Source organism: Salarias fasciatus, chromosome 7 (genome assembly GCF_902148845.1).
Source record: "Salarias fasciatus chromosome 7, fSalaFa1.1, whole genome shotgun sequence".
In the NCBI taxonomy this organism is placed as follows: Eukaryota; Metazoa; Chordata; class Actinopteri; order Blenniiformes; family Blenniidae; genus Salarias; species Salarias fasciatus.
The window spans coordinates 25,837,358-25,858,114 of record NC_043751.1 but is presented as its reverse complement, the minus strand read 5'-3'; the positions used below and the strand labels follow the sequence as shown (position 1 = coordinate 25,858,114).

General features: G+C 43.5%; 1 protein-coding gene across 3 annotated transcripts; it reads right to left on the bottom strand.

Moving 5' to 3' along the window:
• Positions 1–810: 810 nt before the first annotated feature.
• Positions 811–16,969, bottom strand: ptpn5 (protein tyrosine phosphatase non-receptor type 5). Of its 3 annotated transcripts, XM_030095570.1 has the most exons (15): positions 16,906–16,969; positions 15,730–15,836; positions 10,553–10,664; positions 8,732–9,008; positions 8,199–8,321; positions 8,013–8,108; positions 7,613–7,893; positions 7,135–7,330; positions 6,561–6,645; positions 6,250–6,329; positions 5,525–5,662; positions 5,331–5,441; positions 4,611–4,771; positions 3,504–3,617; positions 811–2,850 (listed from the first exon to the last, which is right to left on the bottom strand). In XM_030095570.1, exons 4-15 carry the CDS (start codon positions 8,999–9,001, stop codon positions 2,757–2,759), a joined length of 1,749 nt encoding a protein of 582 aa, XP_029951430.1. In that variant the 5' UTR covers positions 9,002–9,008; positions 10,553–10,664; positions 15,730–15,836; positions 16,906–16,969; the 3' UTR covers positions 811–2,756. The 3 variants fall into 3 exon arrangements, with proteins under 3 accessions (XP_029951430.1, XP_029951429.1, XP_029951431.1); XM_030095569.1 differs by lacking the exon at positions 16,906–16,969 and having other exon boundaries at positions 15,730–15,854; XM_030095571.1 differs by lacking the exons at positions 15,730–15,836; positions 16,906–16,969 and adding an exon at positions 15,279–15,442.
• Between the last annotated feature and the right edge of the window lie 3,788 nt (positions 16,970–20,757).

Sequence of the window (20,757 nt, the reverse complement as noted above, 5' to 3'; positions counted from 1 at the left end):
CGTAAATGGACAAAAAATGTGACTTTCTGGAAACATTCGGGTGCTGTATGTATGTGAGTATTTGTCAATACTTAGATACATACAGCAGTTCTTCTGCACATGCTCAGTAGATAGACAATAACAATGTTTCAGTGTAATGACTCCCAGTACAAAAACTTCAAAAAGCTTTTATATGTCCTTGATAATATATGAAATTAAACTTTAAAAACTGAAAGCCCACTTCAGTGTCTCAATTGCTCATCTCATCTCATTTGTTGTATGCAGTGTGTGTGCGTGTTGAACTGAAAGCCTTTGTTCTGTTGCTCTAACACCACGCACTGTCTAAACAGCAAGACTTGTAGCTGTGTGCAGTGAGATGGAATACACTGACATCTAGTGGTGAAATTAAAAAACTGCACCTTATGGTCAGATTTTCAGTCCAACAGGAAACTAAAAAATAGATGAAGCAGGTGTTTGGTCGCGTGTGAGTAAGTGAGGGTCGAACACAGATTCATGAAAATCTACCTTTATTTGGATGCAAAAACTCACAACTTAAAGCGATACCGTAGCAGAGGAGAGGAATACTGATTGCTGGTTGGTTGTATGACTGACTGGCTGTTTCCCCATTTTGATCATCAGAGGAGGATAGGTAAGCACTGACAACAAGCACTCATGATAAAAGCTTTTCAGTCAAGTTCACTGGACATTATCAGAGGATTACGCTACAAATCCGGTGAGAGTTGGTGATTATTCTTGTTCATCTCAGTTGTGTGTTCCAGTAAATTGTCATTTTGGCAGTTTTTTTAGAAAAGTATTTTCAAAGTTTGTCTGATGTTTGAGAATTGGTACATTTAGAGCCATCCTCTGACAATGTTCATGGCCTTTAATCAGATGCATCAAGTCAAGATAGAAATCATTTGAGTTTTATAACATAGAAAATTGTCGTCACTGTTTTAGCTGCCTTACACATATTTCTCATGTTGTCAACGGAGAGTGGCCTCTAGTCACAGGTGGAATAGAGTGGGGACTGCGTAAAAACTCAGTCTGAGGTAAAATCTTCCAAGGAAACAATAAAAAACAAACACAGAAAGCAAAGCATATTAAAGCAAAGCCTAAAGGCCCAAAGTAATTTTACTGAAGACTGAACGAAATCTACTTATTTTGTGTACTGTAAGGTAACTTAGGTAGTCGTCACATTTTGTTCCGTTAAATCTTGCAAAACCGATGGTTTGATCCACAGTATGAGCTACATTCCATCATGGTGTAAACGGAAATATACACAAGGCATCTACTCGAAAGGATTGTATCAAAATGTTCTAAAAATATCTCTGGTTGGTTTCACAAAAGCAAACTGTATCAAAAGCATTGGCCGAGAGCAAGCAATATATTAGGCTTTAAACCCTTTTACACAACAAAAAGCAGGACAACCAATCACGTCGCTTTGATTGTGGACCTATGGAGTCCCATACAGCACATGCAATCCATTAAACTCAACACAACCAAAACACAATACGGGGGAAAAAAAAAGGAACTTTTACGGCTGAACATCAGAGAGACAACCTTAGTTGGTCTATTGTGCTTCATACAGATTAGGCCTGGCCTGTCTATACAACAATCATGGGCTTCTTATTCACAGATGTGTTCAAGCTACTGTTGAAAGCAGAGGCATCACAAAGCGTCCAGCTCTCAGGGGAGGTATTTCATCCGTATGTTAACACTCTTTCATTTACGGTTCCCAGTTTTCTGGTGAGACAACATTTGGTGCATCTCCGATTCCACATCCGTTGTTCTGATGGTGTGACTATTCCTGCATCCCCGGCCCTGTGATGCCTCTGGGTGAACGTCTATGTGGCCTTAATGCAGAAGTTGTTGACTGTAAACATCATGGGCCATGAGGACTGCACAGGCAGCATGGTACAACTGTAATACTGTAAATTGCACAGAAATCCTAATTATTTAATCATTAACCTAATTGTTATACATTCCTATGTTCCATAACATTGCACATGCCTTTAATGAACACTTAGCACCATGCAACCTGAAGATGAGGTGACTTCTGAATGCATCAAAAGTTGAAAGAGGCCTTCTCTAATGTTCTTTTTTTTTTCAATTACATTAAATATGAGAGTCAGTGAGAAAAGGCTAACTCAGAATTCATGTGAGCCTTCATATCAATACAGAGTAACATATTAGGCTGGCGTTTGATTATCTCCGTAGATTTAAAATATGCTGGAACTTATACTGTAAAGGGCCCTTATTATTCATCATCGCCAACTTTGCGAGACTGAACTTGAATTTCCAAACCGGCACCACTGCAGGCGATCCCATTATACTTCGGGTCCTTTCGATCGCTGTACAATCAGTACGGGAGGGAGCTATTTCAGAGCGAGTGCAGGACGAGGCCCATGTACAGTAGCGTGATAGAAACTTCAGCAGTGCAAATGAAATGATGCTGGGAGTGTGAGCTTCGATTATTTCAGGCCAGACTGCTGCGTCTCCCCAAGAATCTGTGGATCAGTGATGAAACTGTGTCGCCGGGAGGAAGGGCAGTGATCTCAATTCCCACATCCTCTTATGATATTCATACAATACGCACAGATTTCATGCCGACCGTTCAGTCCTGCCTGAGCGAGCCTGCCTTGGATGAAGGGATTAACACGGTTGGAGCTTGTTAAAGGGTGAGGCTGAGATGATGCTAGGTACAGTGGTGCATACCACCGGCGGCGGTACAGTGTACAGTGGTGTGTCTCGATCGGGGTGTGGCCGGAGTGCTCACACTACTCCTCGGCTGTGTGAGACAGCTGCTTCTCGTACAGGCTGAGGACGTGGTGCACGAACTGGTACTGCTCACACGTCTGGATCATCCCGCCCCTGATAAACACATGGAGGGAAAGGCAAATGAATGAACCTGCAAGATAATAGTTCCCCGAGGGGCGAGCAAAGTCAATGTGACTGACAGAACACATGTAAATACTGATTGTTTCAACCTAAATTGTTTATTCGATATGATATGTTCCATTTGCCTGAGTCACTTTTGGTGCCAGGAATCTGCAGATCAAGTTTAGTACATATAACTCCCGCAATCACATTCTGGAATTTGTTCAAGTTCTATAATGTGTGGGAAATCCTTAATCTGAGAAACTTTAGAAACATGTGAAACTCCTAGTATGCGGCAAAGTTCCAGAATGTGTGAGAGTTCTAGAATGAGTCAAAGTTTCAAAATACATCAAGTTGTAGAACTGGCAAGAATCACTGAATGTGTGAAAGTTCCAGAATGTCTCAGAGTTCTAAAATGTGGGATGATTTTAGAATTCCTCACACAGAAGCATAAAATTACAATGCTTGATGTTTGTTGAAAGAGTCAGGGCTCTAGAGTGTATCACCCAAAATATTACATTTCCAAGTAAAGCTGATCTTTTCCACAGAATTACATACAACACAACAACTTGTCATTTAGATCTGTCTGAAATCCATGTCAGCTGGATTTTCATCCCAGAGCTAAAGATAGATGCCGTATGTCTCACCTGTCCAGACGGAGCTGGCAGGTGGTTCTCAGGATGTCGACCACACCCTCGGTCCTCAGCTGCTTGCACAGGATGGAGGTGGCGATGAAACAGCCAGTTCGACCAATCCCAGCACTGCGGGGAGAAAGACGAGTCCAGACAGCTCAGTAACAGCAACAGTGGGGGGGATGAGAAGGGTGGCAGTGGTGACCGATTGATAAGAACAGGAAGCTTCTGACTGAAAGATCAGGGTTTGAATCCCATTGAAAAAGGAAAAATATCAGTGTTTCTTGTATTAGCAATATGGACAAAAGTGTTTTGCTTCTCAGAATACAGATTAACAGCGGCTGAGATCCCGAAACAGTTATTTAACAACGTATCATAACATACTGACATAACTTACTGACAGCAAAAGTAATAGCAAAAAAAAAATATTGATGACTGAACTTATTGATCTCACAGTATCACACAATTTGACCTGTTTAACATCAGTTTTCACTTCATGTACAGACGAATCACGTTGAAACACAAAGCGAAGAAAATAGACTTCATTCTGCACTATGTGCACGTTCAAATGTCGCCCTCTACTGGTGCAGATGCGTTAAAACATTCAATTAAGAACAGAAAACAACTGAATTTTGGAAGTTTTCCAGTTTTTTAAATGGTGTATGATAGGGTGTCACACATAAGGCCTGTGGGCCAAAAGTGGCCTGACACTTCTGAGAAAACAGTGACTTTTTAATTAAAAAATTATTTCTCAAAAGTAGAGGACACAACGCAACAGCTAGACCTGGGCTGAGATATCAGTGATGTTGTCATGAAAGCTAGCAAACTAACATATGATGCTTTCAGGATAAGTGTGTAAAAACACCCATGATGCAACAGTGAGAACTTTTTTTTTCTTATTTTAATGTATGTTGCAGCAGAAAGTCTTGTTGAAATCGACTTTACGTTGGGATTTGACGCCATTTTTTGGGAGTAATTGTTTAGTTTTGTGAAAATATCAACATTTTCATCATGTACACTCTGTATTACAACAAAGAAAAACTTCTAAGTTTAAATTTAAAGGTTATTTTGGCAACAGTTTACCACTCAAGGTTGACCCTCCTGGTTCATTGGGTGTTGTACCTGCAGTGAACGATCGTGGGCCCACTGGAAGGAGGGGCTTCCTCTCGAGCCCTCTCCACTTCCTGCACCAGTTCCAGCAGAGGCGGGGCTTTGTCAGGGGTCTTCTGATCGGGCCAGGAGGTGTACCAGTACTGCTTCAGGCTGCGCTCTTCCTCCCCACTCTGCTCCCCACACACACCCACACACACACGCACAATGTGATCATACCGTCCAGGAAAATATCCACACTGGAGATGATCTTGATCAGCCTGTTGCTCTGCAGGCTCGTCCAAATTGTTACCTTGGTGTTAGTTGCTACGACAACAATGAACGCAGATCGTCAGACATCAAAAAAGGAGTTCGTACAAAAACAGCTTGTGTCGCCTGTCTGTTCTTGCCTGTGATGTGCATTATCATATGGAATAATAACCATCAGTTCTATACATCAGTAATAAAATACATGACTGAGGCTCAACACATTGTTATCTGATGATTTATTGCCGTTTACTTATCAGATGCAGGCTGCAACTTGTGAAATGGGATCACATCACTTTAACTTTTAAACTGATTGCTGATGCTCATTTCGATAGGTGCTCGTTGATATATGTATACATTTATTCATAATAGTATAAATAGATCTTTTTGAATGTCTCTGTGGTACAAAGGGTCACGATGTTTTGTTGTGTTTGGAGCATTTGTGTCCAATGTACGAGGCACACAAGGAGCCTTTCTCTGGGTTACCTTCAGAGTAAACACCCTCAGGCTGTAGTCATCCTCCTGTGTTACCGAGACAACAGTGATCTGGATGCCCTCATGGGTCACAGTGTCCTCGGGCCAGTACTCCGCGCATTTCTACAACAAGCGAGCGAACACTCTCACATCCGTTCATCCATGTTATCACGGTCCACCGCCATGTTAGGCGTCTGAACACTGACCTCGTTCTTCTCCTCCAGGTTTGTGATCATCACGATGATGGGGCTTTTCTCCTGCCACACCATCCTCCAGAAGTCCCCCACCGTGTTGACGGTGGGACCCTGGGTGGCGATGTAGGCCCGCTCCTCACCCCCGTAGCCCTGCAAACACAACATGACCCGCACTGTCATATTCAGTTAATGTTACCCAAAAGCAGTCAAACCTCTGTGTTCACTGAGATGAAAAATTACAACACCCTCAGAAATTAACGATAAATATTATGTGCATCATAGTGTTAGAAATTCCTCAATAGTGGATGTTCATATTACACCACTTCAATATGATTCTAATAGCTTACATTCATTTTTTTTTTCATTTAGTTGACTCTGTAACAGGGATGGACCACAAATTTTCCCAAAACGCCACATGTAAAATCCCCCTAAGAACTGAGGGCAAAGATTTAAGTTGACTTGAATTTTGCTCAATAAAAATTCTGTCTTTTAAACATTCTTCTACTGTTGCACTGTATCACTTTTTATTTCATGTCTAGAAATCTTGCTTCTGAATTTTGAATTCAACAAATAAGTAAAGCATCTATTTTTAACAGTGAAACAACAAATTTTTGAGATAACCAAAGAGCCAGACACAGCCAGTAACGTAATAACGCTCAATAATGTGAAAAATCTTAGAAATAAAAAGTCAGTAACAGTGAATTCCATTTGATATCACTATGTATATTAACACTTACTTTGAGATAATTTCCATTAATATAGGTGGTGAGAAAATCCTCTTCATCTAGAGACTTCAGGATGACTCTGCTGTGAGTATCTGCAGGAGGACAACGTCAGATTATCCTAATTTAAATCGACAGCAACAGAACAATATGGAAAACAGCTCCACAGTGCATAATGTTTCAACTTTTAAAACACAGATTTATAAACTCGTCTGCATCTGTTTGTCAATATGAGGATTTGAATGTATTAAAGAGAAGCTGGGCTAAACATTTACGACACAGCTCGTATGTTTTTAGTGACTGCTGTCAATAACTGGGGCACTCACTGGGTAAAATGGTCTTGTAGCGGTTCTTTCTCACCAGCCCTGGGTAATTGTACTCCTTCGGGTCCACAAAGTTCATGGGAGTTTCCTGAAAATAGCACACGGAACAATTATCAGTCCTTGTAGAGATGGAAAGTCCAAGCATTCATTTCTTAAAAACAAAAAAGAAAATAAACACCAAGAATATAGTATCAAAAGCCGTGAACTCATCCTCTGCCCTTCAAAATGTACTGATTTTTCTCCAATTATACGTGACTAAAAGGCTGTGGATGCAGTGGATGCTGTGTATACGGTGATGAGCGCAGCGCTTTATGCCTGGCAGACACTGAAATCCTCTGTGGGTTTTTTTGTATGCAAAAACACTTGAATCCCTCCATCCTTCGCCCACTAACAGACAGTGGAGAAGCTCACGGGTGTGTGCGGAGCTCTGATGGGTGTTTGTATGTGTGTGTGTGGGCGTGTGCGTTTGTGCCCGCATCTCCACGTATGCGTCAGAGCGCGTCTTTTCCGATGAGTCTCTGCTCATCTGTGTTAATCTGGGGAGTGTAGGTGGTTGAACGGCTGCTGCCGCGCTCACATAAAACTCTGACTGCAGGCTCTGGTCATCCATGGCTCTGGTGTGCAGCATGGCCGGGGTCAGGACGTGCGTTCCCTGGCGGAGGTACTCCTGGGCTGATTGGTCTCTGGGTGAGAGCGGGGAAGCGCCGTAGCCGTAGGGCTCCGTGCAGCCTGGCGTACACATGTCCAGGGTCAGGGAAACGTTGGAGCCTCTCCTGTGTGGTTTAAAAAACAGACGGATAATTATAACATTTAATTCTAGCATAACGATATGCTTTAAGAGCTTTAAGATGAGGGTATTTAAATCCAGATCAGGTGAACGGCGTAGGAATTACATGTCACCTTTCGAAGGGATCAACAGTAATTGAACAATTGGCTGTTCAGTCGTGATATGACCTACTGTGTGTTAACTTTTAACAAGGAGCAGATAAAAGGTGTAAAATCCAGAGAACCGACGCTATCCATGAAGCAAATCAGAATCCGCTCTCTCCTCTCACCTCTCCTGAAGCCCCACCGGCGTGACTGTCAGGGTGGCGGCGTCTCCCTCCGTCCGGGTGTCAGTGCCTATGTCAAACACCGGGGTCTGAGGGACGGGATCCAGGTCCAGCAGGTCCTCCTGGGCGTCCGTCCACTCCGACAGGGTGAAGGACGGCTGGCGGCTCACCGACTGACGCCGATCGCCAAGGTCCCTCGATGCCGTCCCAGTCCCAGTCCCCGACCCCGATCCTGACGACCACAGCCCAGAGCCATACCGCCACTTCCACACCATGTGAATAACCTGAGAGGCAGTGAACAGGAAAAATGAAGCCGATCAACTCATATTCTTCTGCGTCTTAATATAGAAAAGATCAAAATTTGGTTTAAAATAAAGGATCCACGCAGTGTATCCTTTAGTACCATGATCACACAGATGGCCACGCCAATGCCTGCAGTACCGTGGACGATCCAGTTGTGCTCCTTCGTGTTTACCACCTCCCTCATCAGCACCATGGACTGGCCAACGCACCAGAGAGCAGGAAAGACGTTTTGAGTTGTGTTACCCAGTTTAAATGGCTGCAGGTCATTTCAGGGAGTAAAACTCACATCCATTCCAAATATTGGGTGGCAGGGCAAGATGAAGCCAAGGTAGAAGTCAATGACCTGCAGGGCCTTGTAGATGGAGGAGAAAGGCCCATTTCCTTCCACCACGAAAAACACCCAGTAGCCCTAGAAGGCGCGAGACAGAGGAGGCTTCAGTCATTCATGGCTCGGTAGTCAAACGGCAGCTCTCAGGCGAAAAGAAAACCAGCTAAGAAGATGGGTTATTTCACAGGCATAGAAAAAAAATTGTAAATTGGCCGCTGGTATCATAATCATCCTGCATTATTTTTGTTTTACTCATGGTAATTGTGCACCTGCCCCTTCTTTTCTTGAATGAATCAAACATGAAGTCAACAAAAGGGAGAGGAGGAGGAGGAGGAGGAGGAGGAGGAGGAGGAAGTGACTACTGAAGAGGCGTCCAATTTTAGCTGAGCCGCCCTCTGACCCAAACCACGTCTTCTTCTCATAGCAACGCTTCAAAATGTACCGACGCTGATGAAAAACGAACAGGATTATGGTCATGTTGACTCTAATACCGTGACTTGTGAGATGATGAACAGCGCAGCCCAGCAGTGGATCTCGATCACGAGAGCGTAGACCTTGTGGATGAACACTTCCTCTCCCTGGGCGTTCTGGCCCTCGGCCGGGCCGTCTTTACATTCCGGGAGCCCGTCTTTTTTGGGGACTCCGTCACATAGTTTGTCTGTCTTTGCGGGCTCGTCCAGCCAGACGGGGTCCTCATCGGGCCGCAGGAAGATGGAGTCCTCCGTGTGGGAACGAGTAGAGCTACTCAGCCGGCGGGTCATGATACCCCTGTTGAGAAAGGTTATTCTTCTCTTAATATTAGTTTTACATGTACTGTGTGATTAAGAGATGGATTCAGAGTAAAAAAATCTTCTTTTCATTCTGATCAAGATGCAATACAAGAATCTCAAAGTGGTCTTTATGATTTTCCCATCATTTCTGGAATATGTTACAGAATTTAATATTCATTTTTGACTCAAAGTTTAAAATCATAGGGTTAACTATTGAAATTCGTTTGGCTCGGGCGCAGCAGCAGCACCGATGCTGGTGTCAAATTACAAGAATGTTAGTTCTTAAAAGACACGCATCATGCCAGTAAATCACAAGTAAAGAAGCCTTTGGGTGACTTTGAAAGGACAGAAGCTGAAGCTGACTGAAGTGCTGAAACAGCTGACATGTGTTACATGTTATATGTTTTTTTATTAATGACACTGTTGAGAAAATTATCAAAACCGAAGATATGAATTCCAACCATGTGCCACAATCAGTTTAAATAACATAAACACAGTGTGTGTTTGGCTGTTTCATTGCCCCTTCTTAAACACTGATGATAGTTAAATGGTTGAGCAACACTCGCTTTGCAGAAGTAACTCCTTTTTTTTCTGCTTACATGCCTGATCTGACGTAAAAAAATTTTCCATCGTCCGTGACACAGCATGCTGATTTTCGGCTCAGTGATGCACGAGCTGCGTTTGTCAGGTTGCGTGTGTGTGAGTGTGTGAGAGAGAGAGTATCTGATTGTGTTTCCAATTGAGCGTGTGCATGACAGAGAGGAGTTGTGCTTATTCCACAGGCCTATTCAGATGTATAGCTAAGCAGCTTGGAGTGGCTCTCATCTCCAGATCCTCTTGTCTCACTCAGATTGGACTCTATTGTGTGTGTGTGTGTGTGTGTGTGTGTGTGTGACAGAGAGAGAGAGAGAGAGAGAGAGAGAGAGAGAGAGAGAGAGAGAGAGAGAGAGAGAGAGAGAGAGAGAGAGAGAGAGAGAGAGAGAGAGACTCTATTGTGGAGGGATGAGTCAGGGGTAGCGTGTTTACAGCCCTGTCCGTCACCTTGGCAACAGAGTGGCTCTCATCCCTCTCTTCCGTCCTGAGCATTATCATCTACCGACACACACACACACACACACACACACACACACACACACACACACACACACACACACACACACACACACACACACACACACACACACACACACACACACACACACACACACACCTCCCTGTATCAGTCAGCAGTGTATTCAAAGCCCTTTTCCGCTCTGCACTTTTGTCCTTCAACCATTAATGAAGGTGTTTTGTACATTCGGCTGATTACTGCCATGTGTCCTGCTCGGATGTGTGAATGCGGGGGCTCGTGAGAGTAGGTGATGTGCTGTTTGCACCCACACCGCTTTTGTCTGAATGTGTTGCTGTTGTCTAAATTTGTCACAAGTGAGTTTGGAACAAGTTTTCATCAATGAGTACCAGCCGGCGACGCAGAGGGGCACGATCTCCCCGAATGGCTTTTCTGGAAATGATCAAACGACGACAGTCCGTCACGTGACTCACCTATGAGAAACGGCAGGGACAACTTGGCGAGGCAATCAGATCACATGATCAAGTCAAATCCTGTATCCTGTGGCAACCGGTCGTTGTCAGCCATTGTGAAGCACAGGCAGTTCTGAAGGACACAAAGGAAAAAAACAAAAAGAAAAAAAAAACACATGGCTTCAAAATTCAGAATAACAGGGAACAGGCAATTTAAACTAAGTGCCCCCAAAATGCTACTCAAAGTAGGCTAAATTGGCCCCCCCTTCAGTGCTGATAGTCGTACGTTAGGTACAAAGTCATTGCTCAAATCAATGTCATTCAATAACATCTATTTCAAAAATAAAGATAAAAAAATTGAATCATTATTATCAAATGTACAATCCATAGATTGCTAATCCAAAGTCAAAAGTTTAGAACCGATCTATACAGTTTTATATCTTGATGTCCATAGTTTTAAAACGGCATTTTTAGAAAGGGTTGATGATTGTTTTGGCCACACTTAATGTTTTTTTTCTTCTATCTAAAGCTCCGTTTACATGACAACAAGAAAAAATGCATCGTTTTTGAGTTTTGGTTTCCCAAAAGTTTTTCGTCTCCACGGATAACATTGTCGTTATTGTCCTTCAACTAAGCACGTGCAGAAGATCTATTTACTACGTCTGCAGTGCGCATGTGCAGTAGCAACGTTTTTGCCATCTACAATGGAGTCGTAGCCCAAGCACGTTCAAAAAGTTCTACCTTGGGAGCCTTTTCCAAAAAGTTGTGTTTTCAGTGACTCTGAATACCGCTGTCATGTAAACAGACCCCTGAAGCACAGTGAAAGTTTTGCATTTTACATGCAACAGAGCCCCAAATAACGAGAATAACACACAGTCCCTCAAAATGTGGAATACAAGTAAAAAAGTGTTTAACTCTCTTGATTCTAGTGAACCAAACTGAAGTTAGGAGTCTAACCAACTGTGGTGCTGGTCGGAGGTGGAATTCCTCCAAGTTATGTCATATTGTGTCCCTATATTTATGGGCCTGTACTGGAGACACAAGAGGCTGGAGTGGTCACACCAAAGCAGGGTTAGAAATCCTCTAAAAATGGCTCGGTGTGGCGCCCATGTCAGCTTCCAGCTGTGGCTTCCTGAGCGGAGGATGCTGATGTTAGGTGATACAGTAAATTGTCATTTTTTTTCCCTCCTCCTACCTCTTTTTATTTATTTATTTATTTATTTATTTTTATTTGTGTCTGAGGGATGATTTAGACCAGACTATCCCAGTAGAATTAGCAGGTGAGTGGAGCCATCTCTTATCTCCTGCACCGGACCCCGCTGGGCGAACTCGGCAGAATGTGACACCGCGCCATTGGCAGGAGGTGGGTATGTCTGATTTGTGTTCAGAATGTGGGCATATTGGGCCCAGTATGAAATTTCATTGAATCAACAGAATAAATATCAAAGTCACTAATTGAAAGAAGGTGAAATAACAGGATATTGTTTGTTCTTGATCTGTGACATATGTTCGGGAAACTATAGAAAAGGAGCAATTTGATTTTATGATGGTTGACTAGCTGATGTTCCTCTCTCGGGGCCGGTTTGCACTGCGACCTTTGTTGCGTTTTGAGTGTCTGTTTACACAACAACAGTTCGCTTAGCCACTGAAAACTCAAACTTTTTGGAAATGTTCTGACTCTGTCATACTGTGGAGCGACCATCGGGTCTCCAGCGGAAACGCTGACACTGCACATGTCCACCAAACCTGTGTTAAATAGTTCATCTGCACCTGCTCAGTAGAGAGACAATCACAATGTCCTGTCTCTCAGTCCATATTCTCCTGGGACTTGGTAGTTTTATAGTTGACAGTCACCATAACAGCAATCGTCTGTATGAATGTCCCTGAACTTGCAGTTGATATTGTTTTTGGACGTATTCACACTCTGTGTGCACTTGTGTGGTTTCATCACAAAAAAAACAAAAAAACAACAGCACCCACTAGTGGCCTGGCATGCAAACTACATTCTTTAAAACATTTCTGAAAATGCAAAAATGATGCATTTTCACTTGAAATGTTGTTGTGTAAACGGGGCCTAAGTGTTTTCCGTAAACCCTATTCCACTTTAGGTTTTTCACTTAGTGCTTATTTGAAATGAGTAAAATAACATTCAGTCAAAAAAATGACATTACTCGATGAGTTTCATCTTCCATTTCGTTTTCTTTTCCTAAAATGTAAAAATTGTTTGTAGAACGGCATGCTGGGAAAGGCATCCGCCCCCAAGCGCTGACCCCCACCCATTGTTGACCTGTAGCTGGCACCAGGTTGTGTGTGTGCGTGTGTGTGTGTGTGTGTGTGTGTGTGTGTGTGTGAGTGTGTGAGTGCAGGTGTGGAACAGAGGGGAGCTGCTTAGAGTTTGCTTCTTTCTCTCTTTGCTCGATGTGAAGGTGGTTTTGAAGTGATGACGCCAGTTCGCCCAGCTTGTAGCCATGGCAATGTGCATACATACAATGTACACACATAGGCCTACATAACGTGTATATATACACACACATACACACACACACACACAGACACATGCGCACACAGCCATAGACCATGTTGTATAAGAAACTTTAGTGTGCTTCCATTTTTAAACAATAGGTGGACAGGTAGAGGAGTGGATGGAGGGATGAATGGGAGGAAAAGCAACTCTTTTTTTGTGTGTGAAGGTTGTCTGAGGCAATGACGCAGTGAGGTTGGCGTTTTGGTAACTGTGGCAACCAACATACTGTAGCATGCACACACACACGCACACACATACACACACACACACACACACACACACACACACACACACACACACACACACACACACACACATCTGCACAGGGAGAGCAGTGACAATATTCATGTTTGTCTGAAAAAAAAAAAACATCCAGGCCTGCTTTGCTTTAATCCTTTGAGGTAAATATCTGTGTTTTCCAGTCACTTCCTCTCACTGCCAGGTGCTCGCTTGGCACACTGAAACAGGGTTGTAGCTCGTATTTTAGAAACACTGAGGACATGAGTCTGCTTAACGGGTATGACATGTTTTTATATATATAAAAAAAGTGAGTTTGCACATGATTTTTTATGACACATTGAAGTATTAAGAGGTGGAGAAACATGTAAATTGATCTTTTGCTGTAAAAAACTGAAGAATAAAAGTTTGAAACTGCAAACTGAAGCGGCACCAGACCAGCAAACACCCCAAGACAGAATATAAACTCAAAAGTTTATCCTCAGGGAAATCAGTTGATTGTTCCTAAATATAACAAAACAAATTGTTCACATTTCAATTTCACATAGCGTGTCTCATGAGGTCCCTTCATTTGTTTTTGTCAGTGATGGTAGAGGCTGAGGTGGTGGCGGGCTCATCTGGTTTGTCAGCTGCAATCTCAGCTAATCTATGCAAATTTGTATTAATCCTTTTCCCACAATCCTCATTTTTTTAACAAATGGAAATACTCAAGAAAATGAAAAAGGTGGTGGTTGTTTGTAATTGATATTCATATTGCAGTTTAAAAAACCCTACATTTTTAACATAGTCGATGTTGCGATCAAGAGTCAAAGGTTAGATTTAAACAATTCCAAAGAGAAAAAAACACAAAACGACGACGATGACGATGATGAGATTGAAATAGAGTAAAACAACTCGCACTGATTGTGAAATGAATGAACTCCGGCCAAATAGATTTGTGGCAAATAATCCAAACCTGTAGTGTGATTCAGCCTCGCTCTTCGCTGAAGGTCTACTGTCCTTGGGTCCTTACAAACACCATCCCCTCAGTCTTCAAATAGAGTATGGGCATAGTGTTTCCATTGATCTGCGTCCATTCAAGAAGCCAGCATCCAGCTGAGTCTCAACCGAGGCGCACAATGAGCCTGTGGGCTCTGTCCCAGGAGGACGGCCGGACCAGGAGCGGCCGCGAGCTGCCGCTTGCTTAAAGCTCTTTCCTACAATCACGAACAGGGGGAATTACTGTGGTGACAGCTGGCTGCTGCTGCTTTAATGGATATTCCTGATGTTGCCTGTATCTCTGTTTGGAAAGTAATGAGTCCAAATCTGCTTTTCTATTCTATTTTTAAGAAGAGATTTGTATTTTTTGCTCGGACAGCCGCCATTTACAGAAAACTTTCAGGTGAACTGTGAGACAGTATTTCCCGGTTTTTGGACGAATCGGAGTGATTAGAGAGCGAGTATCGAGCGCGATGTGGAGGTGCTCATGTGGCAGAAAGACTAGGCAAGAGGAAGCTCTAGCTGGAAAGTGATGATGAGATGGTAATCTGAGATAAAGTCACGAGGGCTAAGACCTGTCTCATCAACCTCTTTGTCCCATACACACAAAGGCACACACCAAAAAAATCTTGACATTAATACGCACATGACCTTAAAATGAAACGGCGAGCCAGCCTGCAGCTTCCTCCTGCACATCACAGGGACAGATAATCAATCAGCTCTATTGTTTACATAAACTCCTCCAATCTCTCGCAGCCGCTTCAGGAGTATTTCAACGAGAAATCTCATTAACACACATATAAACTTACAAATCAGCCTCAGCTGTACACTATGAATAATTGAAATGTGCTGCATAGCGAATTGATTTACAGGCTGCTGGAGATAAATCTGGATTCCCGGTGACAAAGGATTGTGTTACATGATTGCACTGCATCAAAACACCAGTGGAGGAATTGCATTCTCTGGCAGTCATTCATACTAAGACAAAACACCATTCATATCACGTACATGGCTACAGTGAGCTAGAGCGACCACACAGTGCAGAGCTGGATGGATTAGTAATGAATCACCCGGGGAGGTGGACTGTTGCATCTCTCCCTCTGGTGACTCCCACATTGTCACATAGACATGATACAACACAGAGGAAATCAAGCTTGGAGTTGGGCTAGAGAGGGAAAAATGTACGTTTCACGGCGGCATCAAAGGGCCAACCTGTTGGCAAATGATCAGCTCCACTAATCCGGGAATAAATAAAAGCTGCATCGCACATCCCTACCTTTTTCACTGTTAGGAAAACATCGCGGCCGTAGGAACCGTAAGAGCTTTGCTGAAGAATTGGTATTCACCTCATGTCGCACAGCCACAGGGGGGGGAAAGAGGGAGAGAAGGGAGGAGGAGAGGAGGGCTGGAACAGTCACTCACCCACAGCTTTAAGTCTGGTTAGGATAAGTCCGCTTACCTGGCTGAGCCCGTCTTCACATCGCCATCTGCCGCTCTGCTCCCAGCCAGCCAAAGACCAGGAGCCAAACACCGAGAACCACGCCAATCCCTTTACTGCTCCTCTGTCTGGGGGAAGAAGGAGTGTGTTCGCGCGTCAGAAGGAGACGGGGCGACCGCGAGAGACTGGGAAGAGGCGAGAGGATGCGGGTAAAGGTTAGGACAGGCACAAACGAACAAAACGAAGTGCGCAGGAGAAGACACAGGCATAAAAGTCTGCTGGGTTTTCTTTTGTTTGTATCCTGGAGGAGAGAGAGATCCACAGGCGGCAGCTTCGTCTCAGTATATGCAGCAAGAGGCTGTACGGTAGCCTTGGCAACAGAGCCAGGATGAGGGAGAGCGAGCGAGCGAGCGGGAGAGAGAGCGAGAGAGAGAGAGTCTGAGTGTGTGTGTGTGTGTGTGTGTGTGTGTGTGTGTGTGTGTGTGTGAATGTGTTTATTAATCAAATTGTGGAGACCTAAACCTCCTCAAAAGGGTCTTGTCGCTAAAGGATGGTTTCTACAAGGTCATTATGAAGGTTTAAAGATTCCTGCCAACAAATCCTTTAATAAACACAAACATCCACAGGAAATAATGCATCCTACTGACAGATCTTTAAATATTTAAACTAAACCTATAGGAAACAACGTTGCTCTGAGTCGTAGTGAAGGGTCACTGCCATAAATGCTCATAACACTGATTTCGTATGAATCAGCAGAAAGCAGATCCTGAAAACTCCATTTACTGCTTTATATTTAATGTAAGAGAAATTGATGAGATATTTCAGGCAAAGTTCAAAAATCAGTTGATTTGGTGGAAAATCTTGTGTGAGTTGAATGTGTTTCTGGACCGAGTAGAGAAAACTAGCGACACACACACACACACGGATGTTGTTGGGTTTGGTGCTTTTAGAGGATTAGTCGACAATGACAAAAAGACACAGATTTGATTTTTTTTTTTTTCACAGCAAAAAAAAAAAAAAAAATAGTGTTTTCAAGTGACAGAAACCTGTTTGTGTGCATCTATAGTGGGGGAAGTTGGATCATAACACATCAGCGAGCAGTGAACACCCCCCACTGTCACCTCCTCTGCTTCCAAGCTGTACGCTCTGCCACCCACCTCTCTCACTCATCTCCATCAGCACCCCCCCTTCACTCACCACCACCCTGGTCCATTCTCTTTTTCCGGTCTCTGTCATTCTCATCATCCCCTGTTACACACACACACACACACACTCTGTCTCTCTCTTGTCTCAGTTACTCTTACTCAATCTACCAAAGCATCGTATTCTCTTGTCTGTCCCTCTTTTAGTGTTTGCTGCAGTCTCTCTCTCTCGTTCTCTCTCTCTCTCGTTCTCTCTCTCTCCCTCCTTCCTGTCTTGCCATATGGTAGCCTTTCCCTGTCAGCTCTCTGAACTCACCAGCAGGAAAAAAAAAAAAAAAAAACACTCACTATACGATGAACACAAATCGCCAGGAAATACAAACATGTGTTTCTTTTCTCTTATAGAAATTAGCGGCCTTGGCCCTTTTAGTGCAGAAACAACAGACTGTGTGTGAGAAAAAAACTGGAAATGGATGGAAATAAAAGACACAAAATGCATGCATATTAGCGTGCTGTATAGCAAGCACGACACCGGTGAACCGTGCAGGAACACAAACAAGCTGTAAACACATCAAGGACATGTCTCACTTCTGAATAGATGTATTTAAAAGGGACGCACCGATACCGATACCAGAGTCAGGTATGAAACTGCACAGAGCGCTTGTCCTCGGAAAATTTGTTATTAGTGCATCTCGAGTATCTAATTCTATGTACACTGAGCACACAGGAAGTAACATTAAAAACCAATTAAGTTTCCTTCCCAGATCCACTCTATTATCAGAACCAAACAACTCCTAAATATCTTTGATTTGGATAAATCTTCTGTTGTTTTCACTGAAGAGGTAGAACGCAATATGTCTTTGGACCTTGTGTTTGTGTGTCAAAACAAGGCCGAGGAGTCAAAGTAAACTCCAATATTTATACCCAACCTCCGCTGGTGACAAGAAACAGAGGAAGGAATAACAATACACACTCGCTACAACCTGGTTGTTGAGACTGGACCCACACAGACAAATCTGGCAAAACAGATTGTGTCAATTCTGCTCAGAACAAGAGGCCCAGACAGAGTTAGCATGGCGAAACGGGAACCCTCGAGCTACGCCAGACAGTCCAGATTATCGCCTTTTGTTCTGGTTCACATTTGTGGCTGTTGAAGAATCCGACGCCTATACTGAGTGTACATCAACACCTATAGGTGGATTTGTTTGGCACATTGTAAATGTAATTGTCCATGTTAGCACAATTACTTGCACAAGAGTCAGAAATTATTTTTGGAAATATGTGTTGTCTAATTCAGGCCAGGGCTCACAGTGGAGCAGTGGTTGGCACTCTGACCTCACAGGGAGTGAATCTGGGTTCAAGAACCAGCTGAGTCTGAAGTTTGGAGTTTAACCCCCCTCAAACAGAAAACATGCCTGTGAGTTTAATGAGTGACCCAAAGGTGGAAAGTTTCGCAGTGTAGACGGCAGAAACACCACTACTGCACATGCATCCACAGTAAACAGTTCTTCTGCACAGGTAGATGACTGAAAAACAAGTGATAACATAAGAATTGACAGTAATTCCACTACTTTCAGCCAGAATGTTTCTCTCTGTCCACTTATGATCTTGTCCTCTTGCAGGAGAAGCATGTTATTCGTGAACTAATGGTGCGTTCATGAGTAACTGGGAAGTGGGGAAGGCGCCACCTCTCAGAGGAAGAAAATGCATCTAAATATCACCGAACATGAATCTCTCCAGTTCCCACGGGGAAGGTGGGAGGTCTTGGAGAGCTCTCCGAAGTGGGCCTGACGTCTCTCAATGTGAAAACGGTTTTGGTGAAAGTTAAGAAACGAACTTGCTCCAAGTAGAATTTTTTTTTTTTTTTTTTTCATGATAGTCATAAATTACAACACTTGTTCCTGCTTCAGCAAAGCACACGTTTCCATATGGCTCGCTCTTTTGCTTACTTTTTCAGGTCTTATTCTCATGTTTTGAAATAACACCTTAATAAACTGCTAAATTGCTCAGTCATCAGTAAATAAGTCTAACGTTGAACTGTATTCACAGCTTCTGTAACGTATCGGCGGCTACAAGCAGAGCTCACCTCTATAAGAGCCGCCTGCTGTTTCTCCTCCTTGTCTGTTTCAGGACTGAGATTACTGCTCGTTTCCCTCCTCCGACTAACTGATGTAACTTCGGCTGCACTTATTGAGTGAATCAGTCTGACCCACACAGCGCTGACAGCTCAGCTAATGTGTCACAGCAACAACACAACAATACCACTGGTGTGTGTGTGTGTGTAAGTGTGTGTGTGCACATTTATGAAGTCTAACCGAGAGAGATGATTAAAAGGGAGGCCAGAGTTATTCTGCCTGGCGACAGCAAATTGCGAAAGGTGCGTTTACATTAAGTGCCTTCCATTTTGCACTTGGGTGACCCCGTCCAGCATTTAATTCTGCTTTTGAAAAGACCCAGGCTTTCTGCTTTGACTCCATTTCCAAACTATTGCCAATCAACATACTGCTGACAAACAGCTCAGTGAAGAAAAACTGCTGAGTGTGTCACTTTACTATCAATCCCCCTTCAATAGATATTTAGGCCTTACTCTTTGGGTCATTTGCTAAATTAGCTCTTGTACTATACGGGGCACAAATTCCTGCTCTCTCCTCTATTTTTATTTTATTTATGACCCACTTCAAACTCCTCTTCATCCATATAAATCTCCTTCTCCTGTCTTTAACCCCCTGCTTCAATCAACTAAATAAGCCCCTTCGTCCTCCTCTATCTTCTCCCCCACAGTATGGACGAGTATGGAGGCATCTTCTCACCTAATTAATGATACGGGAAAGGATGCTGATACCCAGTGGCCTTGAGCTGTCTGGTTCTAATGCCGCTACTCTGAAACATCAGGCCGTTGCATCACTTCCTCGTTTTCTCGCTAAAACGTGGTGTAAGTTTCACAGATGAAGGCTGGAAGCTGTGTAAACAGTCACTCGCAGGGAAATGTGAATGAATAAGAAGCAGTCTGTGCGGTACACGGAGTCACAACGGTGTTAAAATCACTAAAACTGGAACTTATCCAGATAAGAGAAGAAGAGGAAAGAAAAAGAGAGAGAGAGAGAGAGAGAAGAGTGAATGGATTTCAGTGCACGTCAGATTCCTGTGGTAACAAATGGAGGCATCTAGTGGTTCGAGTGGCTCACTGCTGCTCCTATGACCAGCTGAGTCCATCTGATTAATACATCTCAATGGAACATTTATAATTCATTGGTAAAGTTTAAAAAAAAAAAAAAATCTAATTGGACTTGAAGCCTCCCCCTATGTTGTCCTTACCAAACCGATGCCGGCCTCAGATTTGAGTGTGACTCATCATGTCACCTCCAGCCTCCAGCCTGCCTTTATGGAGCCATAAAACAGGGACGAACGCAGGACGGCAACAATCTAATCCTGCGGCACATTTGCATTGCGGGGAATCGGGGAGCTGTAAAGTGTTCATCTGATGATGGCGGGCTGTTTCCTGCAGACGCACAGAGGTCTGACTGCAGGGGAATGCAACACTAAAGCTACAGCCAGAAATACAGACAGTCACAAGTTCAAGCAGAACACGCACCAACGTCAGACCGGACCAGAAATGTTCGCTGTTATTAGTAGAATGGTGACACTGTGTCACTGATGATCCATTAAAGCCTCTGGAAAAACCTTTTCCAGACATTTTCCATCCATCCTGCTGCTGCTCTTTCATTGGCGTTCCATGACTTTACAAGGTGCACCATATTCTAATCTTGCTGTCCTGTTTGTAACCCGGGTTCAAACCCAAGTTCTTTACACACCTAACCCGATGACCCACCAGTAGAGACCAATGCAGGTCTTAATTTGGTCACATCAGGTTTCAGCCAAATCAATAAATTGATCAATCAAGGTGAAT